This window comes from Tubulanus polymorphus, chromosome 3 (genome assembly GCF_964204645.1).
Source record: "Tubulanus polymorphus chromosome 3, tnTubPoly1.2, whole genome shotgun sequence".
In the NCBI taxonomy this organism is placed as follows: domain Eukaryota; kingdom Metazoa; phylum Nemertea; class Palaeonemertea; order Tubulaniformes; family Tubulanidae; genus Tubulanus; species Tubulanus polymorphus.
Genome location: NC_134027.1, coordinates 24,967,580 through 24,991,105, shown reverse-complemented (window position 1 = coordinate 24,991,105; position 23,526 = coordinate 24,967,580). Strand labels below are relative to the sequence as shown.

The window sequence follows — 23,526 nt, the reverse complement described above, 5'->3', positions numbered from 1 at the left end:
GATGAAGTTGATGATTAGTTTCCGGGATGACCGCTTCGAGGGGAACTGAGCTAAATGTATTATTGAATAGAAATCAAACGAACTAGATGCTGGTTTTAAAAATGTGGGTTTTGACACTAGAGCATAAAAATATAAAGATAGAAGGTCTAAACATTCGTTCCACCATTCTAAAATCCATGTACGGCAGGGGCGGATTTAGACCGTGTGACACGGGCGGAATTTTAAAGTGCCTTTTTATTTTTTCTCTGTATCAAAATTTGCCGTTGTAACCACCCGAGATACACAATAGATATTTTTCCTAAATATATAACCTATGTTTCTTGACTAAATGCCTCTCAGAGATGCTCAGAAAGCTCTAAAATGATAGTAAAATTTCAAAAATTTTTCCTGATATGCCTTTTTCCACCGTAAATTAAGAATATATGCCCTTTTTATTGGTCGACATGGTCACAACATGCCCCTTGATCAGCCCCTGGACACGATCCCGGTGTTTTTGATAATTCGACGTTTACTACTCTTTGAAATGTCAGACCCCCGTGGTTTTTTTTGAGTGTTCGTTTTTGCTTTATGTTGGGATGGAATAGTTTAAGACTGTCGAAGTACCATAACCCGATCCCCTCGCTAGTTAAGAAAATGTTGTTTTTTTTTAGTTTCTTGCGATCGGCGATATCTTCAAATGTTAGTCCGACAATGTCGCACCTGTCAGAGCCCTATATGTCCCTGGTCGTATGAAATGTAGTATAATCCTATGTAGTATAATCCTAGTTGGGCAGCTGTTAGCTCATTAAATCGGTTGTGTATTCGTATACACGCCATTAAGGCAGACAATGCACTGACTCGATGGAATAAAAGCCGCGCCCCACCCGGTAACAGAAACCAGACGGAATTATGAATTAACCGCGTTGCTAGGTTACTATTCGTAAGCGGAATTCTTTATTTAGAACCGCACAATGACTTGGTCTAGTCATGGACGTATAAACTAAAATCTAGTTTATACGTCCATGGTCTAGTTGCACGAACGCGACACAGGAATCGAATTACCACCGCGGACATACAGAAGTCAAACGAATCGAATGCTGGTTCTAAAATTGCGGGTTTTGATGTGACACCGATTAGAAAATGTCTATCAATTCTCGTTTAAGTCGGGGCCGCCAGACGTCGCTATTGGTATTTCCGCGTTTCTTTTTCCTAATCCAAGAAAAAGAATAAACTTTTAGTTGTTGACGTACAAGGCGTGGTACAGCAATACGCGTGGTGGCATTCAATGAAAATCAAACTTCATAGGTTTCTTTGACAGGAAGCGTGATTTGGAGGCGATTACATGCTCAAAATCCAGGTTCCAAGATCACACTAAGATCAAAATATCGAAGATGGATTTTTGCCGATTTCGGTAAAAGCCCAACATCTGTCGAACAAGGCAGTATATTTGAATCAGTCTGAAACCGGAATTTCCCGGATATCCCTGTCGGTTAAACGATTTGGGTCTCTCCTTTCTGTCAGGGATACAAGCTGCGTTCACACTAGGATTTCAGTACGGTACTAAGCGTTCACACTATAGGACATTATTCGAGGCCTATTCGCGGCTTATTCCAGTTCCGTACTGAAATACGCGGCTTATTAAGCGCGGAATGCGATTCCGCGCCGAAAACCCGATCTCAGTACAGCACTGAGCTGGCCGCGTATTTTCAGTAGTGTGAACACAGATTCAGTGCTTGAGTATTAAAAAAATATAAAAATGGACAAAATGATCTTGTAATATAGCTATTTCCAGAATCTCATTGTATTAAATTAGGCAGCCAGAAAAATTCATCCCAATCAGTCGCTTGCCGGTTCAGATTGAATGGAAGATTGTTTGGATGAACCGGAACCGAATTTCCAATTATGTACTTCGATTTAAAAATATTCTGTTAACTCGACCGCCGATCACACATCTATATCTGTACTTCGATTTCCGATTTCAAAATCAAACCCCCTGTTTCGCTCCCGGCAGGTGTGGTGGGTCTGTAAGGGACACTCAATCGAAAAATCAAACAAAATTTACCAGCCAAATAAATAAATAACGGGGACAATCCCTATTTCAAGATCAAAACATCCACGTAGTACAAAACACTTAGCACTAATTACACTCCCCTCTATCGGCACACTGGGTGACTACTATACTGGGCTAACTAAATGCCGAATCGCGACTCGTAGTGTGAACGTCACTGGCCGTGTAAGCGCCGTATTTTGGTAAATTCGGCACCAGCGAAGTACGGTACTTCGTAAGCGCCGAATCTAGTGTGAACGCGGCTATTTAATATTTGTAACATCGTATCTGTTGCATAAAATTTCGTCAACTAGAGGTACTACCTAACTGGCTTACACTCGTCGACCTGAGTTAGGCTTTAGACATCGATATACATTGCGCATTATAATTCTATAGACGCGGATATCAAACTAGATTATTCATGAACTACGCGACATTGATAATTCTGATTCATAGTTAATTAACTCAGTTGTGTTCGCCACACGCCACCAAATTGCCATGCATAGGCATAATAAACGAACCCACATTACATTGATGATGAATCTATCGGTCTCGTCATCCGAGATATTTAACACGTCCGTTTCTTTGATAATGGCATATAGGACCACATCGGTTAGTAACTACACCATGCGTAGGGCAGAAAACCCCAAAATTCGAAACTACATTGAAAAAGAGGTCCCCCATGAATGTTGCTATGTAGGTAAATAGGATAGGCGTCGAATTAATGTATGAAATCCGTAGGTCCTACGAATGAGATTGATGATAGAATAAGGGCAACCATGTACGTCTTTTGCCTAAAGAATAGCCCAACGCACACGGCACCGAAAAAAAGTTTTTTACTCGTGAAAAAAAAACGTTTTCGATGTTTTTTGTTACGCCGTGTGCGGGGGTGATGGGCTTAACACGGGGATTCCCTTTAATATTGGATCGGATGTACCTACGAGAAATCGTGTTCAGATAATTGCTCGTAGGATGTACTGACATACCTACACTGGATACGGTACCCTTTCCTTTTTAAAGGTTTGATTATTTCAAAGGTTTTGTGCGCAGCGAAAAGGAGAGAAAACCACTACGATGCGTAGCTTACACGCCGGCCTTCTGCCATAAGCAGGATTTGCCCGGGATTTACGCGCTTGTGAATTACTTGTACCATTTCGGAAAAGTGTTCCGAGCTCTGATGAGAAACGTTAGATCATTCGTATCATGTCATATGCATCATAAATTTTGGGCTCGATCATCAACTTCGATAACGACATCAGTGACCAGTCCAGTCAAGCTATGTATGTACACGTAGCAGCCATGTATTTGGTAATATCCATGTTTTTCTTAGGATTTCCTTGTTTGAATTGTGTTCATAATAGTTCATCATATCTTTAACGAACCTATTTATATAGAACCTCTGCATCTTTCTACATTTTCTGTATCAATTTAATACGATAAATAAATACAATATACGCACAAAATACACTGCTATTTGGGACGAAATTCTAGATTTAAAATAACCGATAAATCGGTAAACATTTAAGGCCGTTGAAAGAGTTTCCAATATGTATCGTTAAACTCGAGTTGTTTGCTGAAAATTTAGCCGTAATATATAACATGAAAATCCGTCTTTTGTAGTTGCTTACCTTAATCATGGACGTTATACGTCCAGCCTTAATGACACGCTGCTATAGGAATGAACTCTACGGGAGAGCACGCACCTGTTTATCCCTAGCGTATGCGCGCGTAACAGAGCGTTGACCAGTGGCTACTCATGACATTCGAGATGAGTTGGCTATCTACGCACCTGCTTCCAATATCAGTATCCATGAAACGTATACGGTCATGACTTTCCCGTTGGGTGTGTGTGTGTGTGTGTGTGTCGCTCTGCGGCCGATCCAAAATTAGTGTTTCTGGAATCGAACCTTGCGCTTTCCGATCGAGGTGGCCCCTTTTCGTCAATATTGTGATCGTTAAAATACACATTTAGCAATCACGCGCCAGAAATTGCATCGTTCGTCGGATACAGCTCGCGGTCCTCGTCTTTGGCTTTCTTAATGCTTTTTTTTCTCTTTTGGACCCTGCCTTGTTAATTTCCTTCATCTATTACTGATATGAAAGTTTGGTACAGATTATGTACGATGTGGCGTCCACATTTTTGCCCCAGATCTTTCGAATTCCTTATGTGCAGGTCATATTGAATCAGTATATCCATAATTAGCAGTTGAAACAGGAAGCTTCTCCTAAATATTAATTTTAATACACAACCGTAGTTGGTAGATGAATATGACTAACTGTGATTAGAGCAACTATTCATTATCCTTATGTCGAATTTTCAATTACACTTATCTAATTTTCCGTGGACGAGGAAGAATTCACTTAAGTACGTGAACTTTGTAAATTTCATTGTCCCGTAAAAAGCGTTACATATTGTTTAAATACATTCAAGCATCGAATAGTCGAAAGGGGGAAAATTCATCGAAAAGTTGCACATTCAATGAGATAAAAACCCACTATCTACAGATTAAAAGAATTCAAAAACGTTTCGATCTCACCCTAGAGATCATCGTCAGGTGTGACACCTGACGACGATCTTTAGGGTGAGATCGAAACGTCGTATATTCTATATATTTGTTTTTAAATTCTTTTAATCTGTAGATAGTGGGCTTTTTTCTTATTATCCGTTCACCACGTTTGAGTGTGGTTATCATTCTATTAGGCTAAACAAAAATGATACCTTGTTTCTCCGCAGCGGCCGGGTCATTTTTGTAAAATATGATAAAATTTATAAACAGTTCATTTCTATAGCGGCCGGGTCTGTTATGGTTAAATTGATCACGATTTAAAAAAAGTAATGTACAGGGTAGATAGGCGGCCGGCCGGGTCAACATTTAAGCTCAGCAGAGCGGAGAAACAAGGTATCAATTTTTTTTAGCCTTATGTTGCACATTTTCTCGCAATATTCCCGAACGGCTTCTATAGAGCTGATGGAGGAAACTACCCATATTTATCCCAACCCCTAATTTCCTCATGACAAAATATCGGCCGTGTAAACCCAGTGGTTTCTGAGATCGTAAGGAGCTCGCATCGAGGGGAGAAAGTGTGAATCAATGAGCGGTGTTTCCTAGCAACGTTCATCGGATAGTTGATATGCAGCGTTCTTTACGACGCAGGGGACTACTATGAGTTACAAATTCTCTCCGCTTTATGCGCTCCATCTCGTCTGGGCAAACAAGTTCATTATCCAACTTGCAATTTTAAAAAAGGTATGACGGAGATGCGTATGGAAGCATGCAACAATCGCCGCGTGAAGAAAATCCGATCAGGATAATGTGCCGTTTGTAAAAAAGGAAGTCGCGTAAAAACGGTTGAGATGCAAACCACTTATACGTGAATGTGAACTTATGCGATGAATTCTAACAACCAACAGTCAATTAACAACCGACAATCAGAGGCTGGTGCGTTGCTCGAAAGTTGGTTATTCGCCTTCTACAAGGGTAAAAAATTGGAGATACATCCTCATGAATGCTGTACGGATTGCTAACTGCTGCGAAAGGCAAAATGCTGCCGTTAATCGACGGCAGTGGAAAAGGTATTTAGCATTTATACTGTTAGCGTTAGGGGTATGTTGTTGGATTATTTTGCACCCGAACCCATATGCCGACCTGGAAAACGACCATTTACCCATGATGACTGTAGATTTTAACGGGCGAATCGGTTATCTAATGTTCGAATATGCTATTCTGATTTCGGTCACCGAACGCCACGGGGTAATAGCCGTAGTTCCTCCGAACTTTGATCTATCATTGGTGTTCGAAATGACGACTCCGGCCGTTGTTTTTAGCGAGAATGTCGTCACCGTGTTTAAAGAACGCGACAACTTTCAGTGTAAATTCGACGCGCTTTCCAACAAAATCAACGTCACGGGTGTGACCGCCAGCAGCCTGAAAGGATACTTCCAATCGTGGAAGTATTTCGAGCATTACGAGGATGAGCTGCGAAAACAGTTGATATTTCGCAAGTATTTGAAACGAGCGGCCACGAAATTCATCGTTAACTGCAAGGAAGACCTTCGTCTATCGCGCGGTTTAACCCCAAATGTCAAAATAACGACTATCGCTGTACACGTACGGCGCGGTGATATGGTGAAGGATATTGAGGACCACGGCCATACAGCAGCACCTAGCAGTTACTTACTTAAAGCCATGGACTACATGACGTCATTATACGGCAATGGGGTCGTGTTCATCGTTGCGTCAGACGATATTCCTTGGTGCGAACGAACAATGGCTAAAATCGAAAATAAGAAAATCTATTTCTCGAAATCGAATAGTGCCGAGTTAGATTTCGCTATAATAGCATCGTCTGATCATGTAATTGTGACTGTCGGTTCGTTCGGTTGGTGGGGAGCCTGGTTAGCCAATGGAACTACCTTATACTACAAGGATTGGCCGCGCAAAGGTTCGCCCTTGGAACTACAGGTAGACCACGAGGAGTACTTTCCGCCGCGTTGGATCGGTTTGTCCGGCTAAAATCTCGCAGGTTGGCGACGATCTACTGAACACGGGAAAAAAACTAAAAGCATGACACTTTGATGATTTATCCAGTTGAAAACGTCTCTTGTTTGATAGGAATTTCTGATCGAGCAAACGAACGAAGGATGCATTTTATTTCTCAATAACTAATTATACATACATACATATATACATGGGACATTTGAGAATGTAAGCCTAACAAAAATTAATACGTGCCTTGTTTCTCTGCTATGCCCATGAGCTTAAAACTTGACCAGGCCGGCCGCCCTATCTACTCGGTACATTACTTTCTCTAAATTGTGATCAATTTTATCATGACAGACCCGGCAGCCATAGAAATGAACCGATTACAAATTCTATCATATTCGTGCATATATACAATATGGAACATTTGAAATTAATGTAACTTATTGCGAGGACACCCACAAGTCTAGAGACTGTACCTAATTACGGGCTGCCCTAGACAAAGAAATATATCGATGATAAAAAAATTTGTACACGAATACTACAGATAAGAAATTTATACAAAAGTATCGCGCCCTGGTAAATAATGAGTTAACAAAGGTAATTATAGATTCCGTGATAATAGTCGTCCGAATGATGTTAAAAAGAAAATTAAAGTTATTTTACAAGATTAAAACAACACAAATTTTATTTGGTCGGACCAGGCATACGAGTCTACGTTTATTTCGATTTACACGTGACAATTGAGATCCATTTAGAAGGTAATTAATCTTACACACACAAGAAAATAAAGAAGGCTCGTACATGTGTTACAGATAACTGAAACTCTAATCGAATGTTTTGATGACGAAGATACACACATTTCTAAATTCATAATCGTTTTTTTTTGTGTTGCATTACAACTTCGAATTGAAAGCAGTTGGATGTGGGATTAGGCGCATTTTTACAGCGCCAAAATATTCACAACGAACTGATAATGACATTCGTCACCGACAGGGTACAAACACATACCTGCAAGTTTCAAATAAGGATGCGAACACTTATTCCACAAGTCTTACCTCTGACTAATTTTAGTTAAGTTTAGGTTACTTATATGAAAATAAAGAAACGATTTACATGTGGAACCACCAATGTAGTTTTTACCTTTATAAGATGATTTGACGGGTTAGCGGTAAGCGGTAAAAATTAGCGGTAAAAATCCCCTAGGTAAAAATCCCCTTGATAAAAATCCCCTGGGTAAAAATCCCCAATTCTTCAAAGTAGGTTAAAATCCCCCTCCTTTTGAATCGTCGATTCAACGGAATGATTCATCAATAACGGGGGGGGGGGGGTTTCCAGGGACAGAGTTTGACAGGAGCACAAGAAATGAAACGGGCATATATACTGAAAAAGGACAAGCATCACAAAGAGAGCAAGCGTGCGAAGATAAAATGGAGTTCTGAAAAATCGCGAACTGTCAGCGCATTTGAATGTAATTTCTGCACTTAGGTGGCATTAAAGATATTGTAAGCTTATAGTCCTGACTGCTGCGCTATTAGTATCTGGAGTTCTGAAAAATCTTTAGTCTTGAGAAAAGATTGAATTTCTGTTTTAGCTCTTGGTGGCACAAATTGTGATGATCTCAGTCTCTTTTTTAGAACGCGTCGCTGCCAATCCTGAGGATACCGGCTCTGTGTCTGGCTCTCTGTCTGAGCTTGGTAGGCCTGCTGTAGCAGCCGCTGATAGCATAGGATTTCGAAAGCGATTTTGTTTGTTGTTTTTGGGTGGGGTGCGACCACTAAATGCGGATATAATCACAAGGTCACCACGAAAGAAAGCCCCATCGGAAACTATGCATTAACGTAAAATTTCAATTTACAATTTCACAATTTACAATTTGAGTCAGGGCGAATTTTCGATGTCTTTCTTACGAAAATTGATTTCCATAATTTTTGCATCCCTGCGGGCTCAGTTGACTAGAAAACTAGAAAATCGACCACTGGTCTTAACATTCTTACAATAAGTCATTACACATGAAATCAAATCTAGTGATTTTCCCTGTAAGGGACATTCGTTTACAAAACCGTCAATTTTTATGTGTTCATATCTTTCTCAGGCAGGGACAATATATATTTTGGGTGATATTTTCTGTTTAGACTCGCCAAAACGTACAAGATTACGAATCCTACGTTTTCTTTATTTACACTTCTATGTACTAGATAATTGGTTGTGACGAGGCATCCGTCACTTAGATTTCATTATACTCAACTACTGCTTCACGCCCGTATGATATATTCCTGAATAAAATAAAATTGTATTGAATTGAAAGTGTCCTGCTCGATACGAATTAAACCCGGAAATACTTGTCTGGGGAAAACCCGAATTCATTTCCGCAAATTCTGCTGGTGAACGGCTGAAACTGTCAGATGTGTCGATAATGTTGGATTTGTCATGTGCGATAAACTGCCATGCAGATTTATTACCGTTTGCCGTTGAAAATTCAGTTGACGGCAGTAAGTACCGTGATTTGACTTCATGTGGTCAGGTCCAATAAACCTTCTGTTCTGAGACGAGTCGAGAGGTCCTCTGCATGTCCTGAGAGTCAGAGAGCAGAGGAGAACCATCCATGAGTTAGTTAAGGCCTACCCCTGCCCACAGGGACTTGACACAATAGGATTTTGACCCCAGTATCCTAGGTACTATATATATAAAAAAAGTTTTTTTTTGTATATAGTACCTAGGATACTGGGGTCAAAATCCTTTTGTGTCAAGTCCCTGTGCCCCTGCCCTATGGCCATGATAGCCCGATAGCGTTTTTCTTTATCTTATCTTCGAATCAGGATCGAATTTGGAGAATTTTCGTATTGTTGGCTTCGAAAAAGATGGAACAATTCTGTTTAGTTGGGATTCGGTTCCCATCGATGGCAATGTAAGTACACGAACGCTGTTGTGTCTTTTAAATAAAACCCTGTGGCTCGGAGTCCGTAAACGGAGTGCGACAGCTCCGGTTATGGAGGACAGTTAGCGCATGCGCAATAGAGTAAAATTCTGATTTATAATATTGGGATTCGAAACAAAACCAAAAAGTAGTAGAGCGCTTTACCCACTGCGCCACAGCACACGACTGGAGGTTGAGTGAGTTAATTTGATTTTATATAAAGCCTCACCTTACCCTAACCCTATTCCTTCACGCATGCGCGTACGTAGATAGAGTGCAGATCCCCCGTAACTTCCAGTTTGTTAAATAATAATCTGGACCCAGTTCCACAGTTCTGAGTTAAGATTTGACCCTGGGTTAAAACATCGAAAATGAACTAACTTTAACTCAAAGTTAACTCTAACTCACAACTGTGGAACTGGGTCCTGGATGTATTTTTAGCCTACTTTATTCTGAGATATCGGGTGCTTTTTTTAAATCGATCATGAAATTGTCTCGGTTGAAGTATGAAAAATATAGATTGATGATTTTTGACCCCTTCTACGCAGTGGTACTTATCTCCTGTACTCTTCCTAGATCGGCCCCTGCTTCCTAACAGACAATGAATCGAACAGTTGCAGAAGTACCGAAACTCAATTCGATTATGAAGTTCAAAACGCTGCCAGAAATACGTACTGACGTTATTAGATTCTAGAAGTGGGCTAACTAAAAGGTGTTTTTATTTCGTTTAGTTCACGGAAAAAATAACGCAGCTGGCTGTGTCCGACTTCAGGCGTTCCGCTTGCAAGGTACGTCAGGCTGCTTACGTGGGCAGCAATTTCAAAGTTAAGGAGATCTAAGACCGATTTAACTTTCTTCGATTTTTCTTCATTTTCGTTCAATAATGTATAATCTAATAACTTAAAACCCGTCCGTGATCTGCTGTTTTTTTTTTTTAAGGTCATTTTTATCCATGACACGTGCGTACATATCGTCAATGCTAGCATCAATCAAGAGAGGACGTTAGTAGGTAAGATATTTTTCTGAGCTGGTTCGTAAATAGAGGGTTTTTGATTTGAAGTGCGTCAACGTTTTGTCCTCGTTCATCCCTTAATTCTTATGAATTTATTTGTATTTTTTTCCATCGACAGCCTTCACATGCCTGGAGTCGATACCCGCTTTAGGAAAAAGTAACAAAGAGAACAAATGTAAGTCGTGGATTCTTCATCGGACTCCGTTGTAATTCTCTTGCGCACGATTTTGTTAAAATATGAAAATAAAACCCACCAGAGGGCGCAACGATACACGAGGCTATTTGTGAAAATACCAGATAAATGCAATACAAAAAGCTATTTGTAATGAAAATGAGTTTTCGATGAAATTTGAACTAGATTTTTAGGCTTCCAAATCCAAATCAAACAAGTCATCGAATAGATATAAGACTGCCCAAAACTCCTTAAAGACTCCTGCAATTTTGAACAATAAACAAATAAATAGAGTTGGACTTATGTTTTTAGGTTCGAAGTTGTTAACAACTTTGAACTTTAGCTTGGAACTATAATTTTAACCAATTAAGCGGTAAAAGTGGTATGGGCACAAACCAGAAGGCGCTACAATACACTCAGTTATATGTAGTGAAAATAAGTTCAATGAACTTTGAACTGGATTTTTAGGCTCCCAAATCAAAATGTTGTCAAATAAGTCATCGAATAGATATAACATTGACTTTCCAAATGAGTTTACGGTATAGTTTTATTAGAAATTGATTTTACTAATCAGAAAAATTGAAATGTAGAAGAAATTGAAGCGCGGTAACCACTAGCGAACCTGGTGGATCCTCGCCTGCCATAAGTGGAATCCTCGATTGCCACAGTAGCGCTACGGGTACCCCGATTAAAAACCAAGTGCCGGTAGTGAAAAGGATAGAAATTTACTTAGAAAACAATGGAAATAACGGTTTATGGAGATAAACAGTATTGATATACCAGGAGTCTGGAGTCAGGAGTGATGCGGACACTTCTTCGAAATTTGGAATTTTCATGAAAAATCTGTACGTCCCAGAATGACCGATCTGTATCGACCCCGATTCGTTAGAATCTCTCGTTTATTTCTGGTTTTAGACGAGAACGTCTATAAAGGTTACGTCGCCGAGATCATTCCTCAGAATCGTATGTTCTCGTTGAACATCGAGAGCATCAATCACATTCAGCTGAACTTCCTGTACGACCGACAGAAAACTGGTTATAACGACGTCGCCGAACGCGAATCACGGATGCTCATGCTGTTACATAAAGATTGTAAGTCTAGAAGTAATGAGTCGATAAGATACACAATATCCGCGTTTGATGAATAAAAGCGACAAATCCCACATTGATTAAGCCAAAAATGCAAAGTGAAATGATATATATATATATATATATATATATATATATATATATATATATATATATATATATATATATATATATATATATATATATATATTTGAGCGACGTTTCAGCTAAAAAAACTTAGCCATCATCAGGCGTATGAATCTTACGATTCTAGAAGTGGTCATCCTCCTTCAGCACGGTTTCGAACTGATGTAATCGCGAGACTCGGCCTGGCACGAAACCCTGTCTGATTAGCCCAGCGCATTGGTACATGCGCACTTAGCCATGATGTAATTATCAGAAATCTCTTATTTTAACCTGGGTTATTTATTTCACAGATGGCTTTCCATGAATTTGCTTCGGTGATTATTAAACAACAGGCAATCTGCGCGCTGTACCTGTACACTGGGGCTAATCAAGCAGGGCGAAGTTCAGTTTTCTAGTTAGTCGACTAGTGGTCCGAACTACAGCGACCGTGCTCAATTGTGTGGTTCACTTTTTTTGTACTGTAAGTTCTGACTAACTGATATTCAGTTTGATTTAATTCGCAAATAGTCGACTAACACTGATAACCACCAGGGTTTCTTGCCATGGCTAGGTGCCATCTGGTTCAAATCCCTGCAGAGGTAGGATGAGAAGAGGTAGAAATTTGCAATGTGTCGCAAATAAAGACCAGAGTGTCAAACCGTCATAGTAAAAATCGAAAGGTTTATTATAATTTACTTTCAGCGGTTGGTTTATATCATTTTCCGATGGCTCGAGCAGGAGAAGGCCGATTGGTACGTTTGAATTTCGCAAATTCTGAGGTGTTTTGCAATGTGTAATTTTACGATCGCGATTGGCTAACATTTGCCTCTGACTACTGGAGACCAATTGCCACTGATTGAATCGACACAACTGTGGAATTGGATCCAGAGTCTGAACTAAAGCCACATGTGACTGAGTGCAGAGTCAGATTAAACCCACTCAGCTGTGGAACTGGATCAACAGTAAAATTAAACAATTACAACTGAGTAACTGGATTCACATTCATATCAAACCCATGCTACTATGGAACTGGGTCCAAATTAAACCCACACTAATGAAGAACTGGATCTAGCTCTTCATATCGGATACTGACTTCTAGCTAAGATCAAATATTTATTCATCATTCATCGCGTTGTTTCAGATCATGTGCGACCAACCTCGCCGCGAGCAAATGTTGAAGAAATTTCTGTGGGCTCAGTGGGACACCGTGAATCAACAGTTATACGTCGTACAGAAACGATTGCGTCGATCGTCCGTCTGCTACGACGACGAAACTCCGCCCCCTTATTATCTGACGTGCTATCAGTTCGGTTGTACGGCTACGAACTACTTTCCAGTGGTGAGTGACGGATTATGACTGTCGTCAAAAACCTGTCCTGAAAGACTTGGCTCGATTGGGTCAATCAGGAATGATAGTAAATTGGAGGTATAGTCAGATTGTCTTTCTGAAATTCCAGACTCAGATTGATACCAGCATTAGGTTTACTGCTTTGACTGTCATAAGTAGAGATGAATGGGTTTACAGTTAATTTTTTTTTCTCTAGTTTGAGGTATCGTTGAATTTGCCAGTATACAGCCAACGCTCCTATTCAAGAGTGGCCTATGAGGATTGTGCCCCTGCTAACTATACACCTGGTATGTACTGAAAGCTTAGCCTTTTAAGTCCATCTACACCACAGTGCAATGTATAAACTGCTGGTCGACTTTTCTAGTACACCGCATCGCAGTGTATTGATGGTAATAGTAGTTAGTTTTTAACTCTATTGAAAGATGTCAAACATAGTGCAATATTATTCACTAGCGATACACCGCACTGTGGTGTAGACACACTAAAGCGGTATGCCCGTTATTCGACACTGGGTGAAATTTATTTTTCAAATTTTCAAATTATATCCAGCAGTTTCGGGTATTTTTAGTCAGCACTGAAAGGGTTCTGAGAATCTGAGTTTAAATGGGCAGTTTCCATCGGTAAACTTTTTAGATGAAATCTACCTCCGTTTGTTACAGATATTTTCTTCAATATGCAAGTACTAACACAGCCGAATGGAACATTTTGCGTTTGTTACGAACACCCCCCTTGTGACGATCAACCGAAATCACTTGGAAAGGTGCGTGCTAAGGTTTTGAGACTGGTTGTAAGCACATTTCTAAAAAATTGTTACTGATTTAACGAAGCGTTCTTTCAGCGGCGACCATCAAGTGTTTCAACGGTGGGTCAGTCGGCTGCTGGCAACAACAATAAACAAGAGGACATTGCGCAATACAGTGTATTGATGTTGCATAATGGTAAATATGGATGACTTGGCAGCCTTAAATTTGTCACTGTAGCTCACATTTTACACTCTGCCTGCCTGTCTGTCTCAGTAGTGCCTGTGTCCATGTTTGTGCTGTGACAATCTGATTGCTAATTGTATAGATTCATGAATACCAGATATCAATTGGTATCGGATATCAGGATTATCAAGTCGTGACAGAGTGACGTACCTATGTAGATATAGATGTAGATGAATACCTTAGGACCACCCTAGCTGGCACATGGAGCTACAGCTAGGGTCCTCCTGACATGTTGATCAGTTGCCTTCCTTCAGGCTGTTTCCCGTGTCCGATCTTTTTCTTCCAGTTCTCAGGTCATGGAATGCTTTCAGATATTTCTAGAGGGCTGACCTCTCCATGGGAGAGCGCCTCTTGGGAGGGCATCAGCGGGCTTGTTGAGAATGCCTCTTCCCAGCACCATCTTCTCTCCTCGAAAACCTCAGAGATGGGTTTCAGTTTTACCCATTGCAGCTGGTCTTTTTTGCTTGAATTTAATAACCCTAGCTAAATATATTTACATTGTATAATGAAATCATTGCAATACTGGGTCCATTCAGGAAGGGTTTTCTTTTTCATCAAGTTTGAATCCTTGCCGAGTCATGTTTAGACTTGTAACTGTTTTAGATGTTTTGTTTTGTACAGAGAAAACAATTCGTTGTGTTTTACCAAACGTACCAAAGTCGTCAAAGGGAACAAGGCTCGTTTTTTCGTGGCTAAGTAAGTGAAGTGCGATTATCAAAAAATCTCTTTTCAGTCTTCTAAATTGATATATTTTTTAGTTACTCCTTTCATAATGATTTGTGAGGGGTCATTCATTTATTACGTACGCATTAGAGAAGGGGGGAGGGGTCAATTGCGTACTGTAATGCTTAATGCTGTGAAAAAATGGCCGATTTTGCATACAGAAGGGGAAGGGGGGTTGAAAAATTCAAATTTTATGCTTACGTAATAAATGAATGATCCCAAATGGAAACTCCTAAGAATTTATGATTTCGTTTTGAAATGATTAATGTCTTATTATGTCCTTTCTGATATTGATCAAAATTTTGAAATTTGAATACTTTGTCATAATATATATTATAACCACTTATTTCACTTGTTTCAGATGATTATTTACTTGTCTATTGTCCGGGACACTTTACTCATTTACTGAATGTCGGCATCGAATTGGAACCATGTCATCACATTATCAGCCACGGTAATGTCTCACTGATGGGTTGCTTTACTAGTAGTTCAAATGTTCTAAGTTCTGATTGGTCAGTTTGCTGGAACTCCATTATATCCACAATGGTCTATCAAAATGGGTTTTTTAAGTGTTCTTAGTTCTCATTGGTCAGTTTACTAAAATGCAATTATATACTGGCCAATCAAACTGGGATTGTTAAAATGTTCTAAGTTCTCATTGGTCAGTTCGCTGATGTACCAGGGGTACCTCCGTGCGTGAACCAAATCTAGTTCTAACCCGATAACCCTTAAAAGTTTCATCAGAGAAGCTTTTTTAATTGTTCTCACTTGGACAGTTAACTAAAATACCTTCAGGCCATGAAATTGTTAAGGGCTCTAAGTTGTCATTGGTCATTGCCTAAATTGCAATAAATTGCCTAAATCAGTTTTTCTGATTTTCAGATCAAACAATTTTACCTCCGCTGAAGACGAATTCTATTTTGGTAACAGTTACGTCGGATCGAGTCGGATCAGGTAAAATCCCAAAATTTAAACTGGGCCTGGTTTACACCCGTTGATACCTCTAACCCTAGGGTCAATCAAACTACATGTATATGGTTGTTGAGGTTAATCAAACTACATGTATATGGTTGTTGAGTAAAGATTTTATGGACCAGTCTTGATTTCAATGCTAAGGTTGATTGAACCGTCAGTTGATTTGATAAACCAAGAGGAACTTAACCCCTCAGACAAGTCAGACTTCATAACCTAAGAGAAAGATTACTAGAACTAGTTTTAAAAAATGTGATATTCAAAGAGGATATTCTAAAATCTCATTTAGGATTTGTTTAGTAAAGGATGTCCACTGATTTTATGTATGAATATATGGTAATGCTTCCTTCACGTATAGCTGAGCTTCAATCGATTCTCAGTCTAAATATTGAGATGTTTTTGAAATAAGATCTACACATTCAGGTAATTGGTGGTACGACTTGGAAACGCAGAATTTCTACAAAGTTAATTTCGATCGCGAGAAAATGATGAATCGCCTCGAACAAGATCAATTGTCTCCATCGATGAAACTGGCCGTTCAACATTACGCGACTATCCACTGTCGCGACATCGCGTTCTTCAAACGGGTATGAAGATGAAGTTCGCGCTTCTTTGAAATCGTTTCCACGAAATTCTCCATTTTCTATCTCCATCCGTTCACGTTTTCAGATAATGGAACATATTTTTCGAACGCCGACTAGCCCGGAAATTTTGGTTGTTTTAAAGGAATTTCTGATCGGTAAATAATATACATTTGCTTTTCCGGGCTGGGGAAACCAAGTGGATCTTTCAGTGTCTAGTTTTCTTAATCAGGATAATTTCAATCACTTTTAAACAAAAACGTGGAACATCTAGTTGGTATTGAACATACTTAGAACTGGCTACTGGACCCAGTTCCGCAGTTGTGAGTTACAGTTAACTCTTTAGTTGAAATTTCAATGAGTTAACTCTCAGTTGAATCTTAACTCACAACTGTGGAACTGGGTCCTTATCTCATTTTTAAGTTGCCCTTTGATCACGAAATGAAAATTTCTTATTCGATGCACTTTCTATTCTTAATATAAACACAGCATCGACTTTTGCTTCGACGAGGAGAATTTTAGAGAAAGATTACATGAGGCTGTTACCGTTTACGGCGAGTGAAACTTGTCGAGGATATTCAGAACTCGTAAGTCATGAACCAGGAAAATCCTCTGCTTTGAATAAGTCGGATTTCCAGCATTTTCCTAAAACTATGATTTGAGAGTTTATTTCTGTAATGGACAAATTAAATGAACGTCTACAAGTAATGTTTTAAAAACATCGAAATATTCGGACTTAGGCAAAGTTTACTGTTTATGAATTCTTTAAAGGGTATGAATGTTAATCAGGGTTTATATACCACAGTACAGGGATCAGTTATTGAAAGGTTGTTGTAAGTTAAGCAGTCTTAACAAGTCATGTTCACCAGTTACTAAATTACCAGGGTCAGTTCCTTAGTCCTGAGTTTGACTAGAGAGAATTAGAACCTTACCACTGGAGGGGAGGGGATTTTCCAAAATGTTCAAATTATCTCCTGCACTCTATGGAAAGAATTGGTCAACACTGAAAGAGTTATTAACATTGCGTCCAAATGATTGTCTCAAATAAATTGATTGCGACATTACTATTTATCATGGAAAACACTGGACCCAGTTCCACAGTTGCGAGTTAGAGTTAACACTGAGTTAAAGTTAGTTCATATTCAATGAGTTAACTCTGAGGCAAATCGGAACTATGAAACTGGACTCTGGTCTTTTAGAAACTGACCGCTGACTAGTAACACTGGTTAAGAAACTTTGCACCAGTGCTATCATTCTGTACTTTGGGATCTTTACATAAGTGTTCAATATGTTTATTAGGGTCCTGGTAATGTCGTGTTGGCGAAAATCTTCTACTCAAAGTTGCCCGGACTAGCGATGCTCGCCGTAAGTGATGACAAGCATAAGTCGTCACCGGGCGAAAACATGTGGAAAAATCTACAGCGCCACCTACAGGCCAGCAAAGAGTTCGGATCTCGATTCTGTCACGAGCTCGTACAGAAGGAGTTGTTCGCCGTCGAGATGGCAAATGGAATGGCGTGGCAACAGTCAAAAATGGTAGTTATGCAAACAGTGATTGAAAAGTTTGGTGGCAGAGAGGGTGGTTTCTAGGGTCAGGCGAACTTGCTTTCCATTGAAGTTGCCTTTTTGTCAAAACCTAGAAATTCGACACTTGTCTCAGAAATTTTATCTTTTCAAGTGTTCTTAACAATAAAATGTCTTAACACCGAAGTGGAACCCCGCTTGTGGCCTTCAGCATGGCTTCCTTTTCTTTTATGTTTTCTATTATCCTAGAATCGCCCCTGGTTCTATTCATTTCATCACACCTTTCATGTTTTCCAATCTTTAATATTCAGGGGCCGGTTGCATAGTCATGGCTTAGACTTAACACCTGTTTAAGACCAACTTATGTCTATAGCCAATCTAAAAACATGAGACCAGTCTCAAGATTTGAGACCACTTTTGGACTTCGGTATTAACTATGGAACAAGTCCCCGATACTATCAAATTCTAGTTCCTTCATTTAAAATTATTGCTTTTCAGCTTAATGTTCCCAATTCACTCGTGTATTGTGCTAATTGGTGTGTCCATTTTAGAAAGGTTCCGAATCTTCGAAGAAAAGTTCCAGCGGCGCTTCATACGCGCCTCCTGGTGCTCCAGTCGAAAACATTTCCATAATACGCCGAATAACAATCAAAGCTAAAAGGTAAAAAACCTTTTGTTTCTAGAAATCTGATTTTTGATATCTAGGAATCAAGCGGGCTTTCGAGAGAGAGGATATAATGTTAAGTCTGAATTTTTGTAGTTATTGAAAATATGCAATTAGGTAGACTGAAATCTGAGATTAACATTTTTACGAAACTTGGCAAGGGTTCGGTATGATGTCAAAGGTTTAGCTCAAAACGGATAAGTTTGAATTGAATGGCATTTACCTCATGATGTAAACAAAAGCAATTTGACCAAAACTTTGAGTACGGTAACACACTTTTCGTGAAACTGGGGTGGATAAGATTTTATTAAAGATCCATTGTGTTTATATTTTCAGCAAATTTTCGTCATCTCTGCCGAAAGTGTCACCCGAGAATCTACCGATTTCAAACGTGGCCAGTTCGCATAGCAGGCCTCCGTCGCGTACCGGAATAATACTCGGTCCGATGCCGTCGTTTCTGGGCCCGGCCTACGACCCAGATCCACTGGAAGATTCTGTAGCCAGTTGTGTAAGTACAAGATACAGTCGACCCCCATAGAACGGTCTACATCGGTGATTTTAGATTTTGATGGTAAAGAGAGTATGGTGGCATGTCAGGGTTTCATTTTGACTGGTTCCAACATGAAATACAGGAACCAGTTCCACAGATGTGTGTTAAGATTTGATTTTTTGAGTTAAAACATCGAAAATGAACTAATTTAAAGTCAGAGATAACTCTAACTCAGAACTGTGGAACTGGGTCCTGTTCAGGGAAAAACCTGGCATTAGGAGGGGATGGCAGTTTTTTGGAAGGGGTTTATTGGGTTTGACTGTACTGGCATGTTTATGTCTGCGTGCATTTACAAATTCAGTTAAGCTTAGTCTGCTATGCTATTTTATTGAATCTGTTACGTATGAATGCCGTTATTGATACCGTTTTACAGTGCGTGGACCTGGTTTGTCAATATCTGAAGAAATTCAAGAAAACAGACTCGAAAGAAAAGGCTAAAAAACTTGCAATCGAATACGTAAAATGTATGGTATGTACTGATATAATCGTTTTGGAACATGTATGCTGGTGCGAAGGTGCGTAACTAGCTGCTAGAATCCTACAACTGGATTTCCAATCTGAAAACTCGGAAATCTTTTCAGATGCAACAGTCAAGTCAATTGTGTCACATAATTTGGAGCATTCTTCGAACGGAAGAAGAAAATCTACCGTTGTAAGTTGCTTTGTGGATATAGAAGAATAGAACATATTTTAGTTGTGATATTACTGAGAATGAAAGTTATTTTCGAATGTTACAATTCTAGGTCATTAAAGGCATCCATCCAAGAGACTGAGTTATTCTATGTATATGAGAGATACTATTTGGCAACGAATGAATTAGGATTCCCAACAGCCCCAAGTAAGTTCATATAGTTGAAATTTGATTTGGGGTCTAGGCTAATTTGCTCTAAAGTAAACTTCTGATATTTTTGGCCAAAATAATTTTAAGAGTATTTATTTTAAAAGGTTTTAGTACCCAATTGGCACCCCTAGTATGAAATTACAGTAGAATCTCATTACAACGAACTTTCAGGAGACCAGAAAATCTGTTCGTTTTAGTTGATAGTTCACTTTTATATCCAGTATGAAATAACAGTGGAACCTCGTTACAACGAACTTCAGAAGACCAGAAAATCTGTTCGTTATAACCGATAGTTCACTGTTATATCCAGTAAGAAATTACAATGGAACCTCGTTACAACGAACTTCAGAAGACCAGAAAATCTGTTCGTTATAACTGATAGTTCACTGTTATATCCAGTATGAAATTACAGTGGAAGCTTGTTACAACGAACTTCAAGGGATCAGAACATCTGTTTGTTATAACCCGATAGTTCTGAAATCACAGTTTAACCTTGTAACAACGAACTTCAGGAGACCAGAAAATCTGTTCATAACTAATATTTTTCTGTACCAGGTATGAAATTGCATTGATTGCTTCGTGTTGTTTTATTTGCAGTGTTTAGTACGTTCTTTACGAGTCTAGGATTTCGCGCTTTGGATTTCCGTTTGTTTCTTCACTACGTAGATATGGGCGTTCTTCAGTTGACCGAGGAATTTATGACCCGAGTTATCGAAGGTAAGCATTTGAGCACTGCGCGTGTCGTTTCTCAATAACGTCCTCTTATTCCATTTCAATCTTTGTATTTGCAGAACTCGATGATTCGCTGAACCCGGACAACGTTCGCATTAAATATCAGTTAATTACAAAACTACCGCAGGTAATCAATTTAAACAGAGGTGTCAATCATTCAGGACCCAGTTAAATAATTGTCAGTTAACCCATTCAGTGCGTCTACACCGCAGTGCGGTGTACGAATCGGTGATGGATTTTGCTAGTACACCGCACTGCGGTGTATTGATTTAATTAGTAATTACTAATTATCTCTCTTGAAAGATGGCAGCACCTGTCAAACATAGTGAAATATTAGTAACTAACGATATACCGCGCCAGGGTGTAGACGTGTATAGTGCTATTCCCGTTATTCAAAACACTGGGGTGAAATTCTTCAGAATTTTCAAATTATCTTCAGCACTATAGGGTATTAATTAGCCAGCACTGAAAGCGTTGAGAATTGATTCAAGGTTAGAAATGGACCCCAGTCGAAATCCGTTATAACGCCATCTATTTCAATGCCAGTGCTCATGTAACGCCGATGTTCTTCTGGGAACAAATATGCCAAATCCTACTCGAATTCAATCATAAAACCATTGTTTTTAATACCAAATTCATTAAATCGCCATATTTTTCTTAGTCCCGATGACAGCATTATGACTAGCCTTTACTGAACTCATGAAAATGAATAACATAAGATCTCAAATAATCCCTATTTCACGGTCAAAACATTGAAATGAACTTGATTTCAACTTTTCTGAACATCTAACCGAGAAGATCCCGACAGCCTATTTTCATTCTAGCTTGTTTCTCTGTCTTCAGGATTGCGCTCGAGAATGTTTGCTTCGATGGAACCATCCGATCAGTCGGCGTCATCTAGTTCAAGAAATGGTGTCGACGAAGATGTCTAAAGGTAAATATTGAAACCTTTCGAAGATGTCCAGTTTGTTGATGGAATTGGAAAAGCCCTGGACACAGCTCCTTAAATCGGGGTTAAGTTTATTCTAGAGATGAAAATTAAGCAATAAGTCTATAAGTTTGTCAACATTTTACATATTTTCAACTCTTCAACTATTTCGTTCGTTGCATTCAATTTTTATACACTATTCCATTGGACTTTTATTCGAAACTATCACTTACTTTTCAATTGATTAAAAAAGAAAATTCTCATTAATGGTTTTTCGTTCCTCTGTTTTTAGACTCTTTTGATCCGGCCGATTTCAATCCATATAGAAAAAAGATCAGGCCAAATATAGATCCAGTTTTACGTGAGTATTCATCTATTTCGGCTGGTTTTTCACGTTTTTGCCATGGTTTTGAATGACATCTTTTATCGAATGGTCACGTAAGGTTCGATCCTAATTTTTCATGCTTTCAACTTTTGGCGAAATATGTATTTTCAGAAAGCACCAGCAGCCAAGATTCAAATTCTAGTCAAGAGTCATCGGCGTCCGGTCTCGCATTCCCTCCTCTGAACACATTCGTAGAAATGCTTTGCAAAAAAGGCAAGTATCACTTCGGTAATCGATGCACAATATATCGTTGTCATTTGTGCTGGTATCAATTGGCTGCCTGAATCCTGAGAAATCAAATACTTCAGATTTTGGATTGTTCGGTGTTCACATGTATTCAGAACTTCACCTGAGACATTTTTGATTGAAAATATACTAACACCAAACATTAATTCTATCGGCACATTTTCGGAAACTGATCATCCAAACATCACATGTGTTCTAAACTTCACCTGAGAAATTTCTAAATGAAGACATTTTATCAACACACTTTCATGTATCGATCGTGTAAGACTTCAAACTACGATGTCCAATGTTCTTGACGTGGTCGGTTCAGGCAGCGGATTGATGGCTCCTTCGTTTCGGGAATCAATTTCTGATGAATTGTGTCGTTGTTTTTCGTTGTAGATCGTGGCGGTAAGAACGACGACGGCGCCATGTCACGACTGGACAAGACGTTCATCGAACAGTCGGCGCTTGTATTCACGCGGAAAGCCGGCTATTCCGATTTCCATATCAATTTATGAATTTCCAATCGGAATGAAGCGTTGGATTAGGTTACATGCTACGAGCAATCATCTCTTACTCGTTGGTTACAGTAGACTGCGCATCTCACGGGACGGATACGAGTAAATCAATTCCAGGTCTGTCCGGGTGACAACGTGTTGCTCGCATTAATTGGAATATGAAAAATTTAAATATTCTGTCCAGGCAATGAGTTTATCAGAGGCAATCCTTGGCAAGCGCTGTTTAATGTAATTACATGTATTCAGTTGATGTGATATGTCTTCCTCGGTGATCAAAATGTTATATACAATTCGTAAATCGTAATTTATATTTTTATGTAAAATTTGCTATAATGATTACATTTGAACGATAACCACACTCAAACGTGGTGAACGGATAATAAGATAAAAACCCACTATCTACAGATTAAAAGAATTTAATTCCCACCTGACGATGATCTCTAGGGTGAGATCGAAACGTCGTGTCTTATTTATATTTTGGATTGAATAAATAAATTCTTGCTTTTAATTCTTTTAATCTGTAGATAGTGGGTTTTTATCTGATTATATTTGGTTTTTGTTATTATAAAACCGTTATTCCTTTTAGAAGGATTATTGCGCGAAATTCGAAGAAACCTGTGTTCATGTAGATATATGGGTATACACGTTGAAGATCAAATAAAACGGATTACTTCGTGTTAAAAAAACCGTGAATTTGTCGTGAATTTTTTTAGAATGCGTTTGATATCTGTGCTTCTTATCTGG

The 23,526-nt window shown here is 39.1% G+C and overlaps 2 protein-coding genes across 2 annotated transcripts; both read left to right on the top strand.

Annotated features, from left to right (window-relative positions):
* The first annotated feature begins 5,697 nt into the window (after positions 1-5,697).
* LOC141902236 (galactoside 2-alpha-L-fucosyltransferase SEC1-like) lies at positions 5,698-6,540 on the top strand. The gene has a single exon (XM_074789877.1). It carries the CDS (start codon positions 5,698-5,700, stop codon positions 6,538-6,540), a length of 843 nt encoding a protein of 280 aa, XP_074645978.1.
* A 2,330-nt stretch (positions 6,541-8,870) lies between these two features.
* On the top strand, positions 8,871-23,429 carry LOC141901434 (protein pigeon-like). Its single transcript, XM_074788658.1, has 29 exons — positions 8,871-8,999; positions 9,327-9,415; positions 10,156-10,212; positions 10,364-10,433; positions 10,555-10,611; positions 11,524-11,700; positions 12,505-12,554; positions 12,944-13,141; positions 13,347-13,437; positions 13,810-13,910; positions 13,989-14,088; positions 14,758-14,832; positions 15,221-15,313; positions 15,742-15,813; positions 16,255-16,418; positions 16,501-16,570; positions 16,902-16,999; positions 17,712-17,948; positions 18,488-18,597; positions 18,937-19,108; positions 19,524-19,619; positions 19,732-19,802; positions 19,894-19,988; positions 20,589-20,708; positions 20,783-20,850; positions 21,567-21,657; positions 21,944-22,012; positions 22,148-22,249; positions 22,664-23,429. The coding sequence occupies exons 1-29, from the start codon at positions 8,924-8,926 to the stop codon at positions 22,780-22,782; spliced, it is 2,988 nt and encodes a 995-aa protein (XP_074644759.1). The 5' UTR covers positions 8,871-8,923; the 3' UTR covers positions 22,783-23,429.
* Positions 23,430-23,526: the final 97 nt, after the last annotated feature.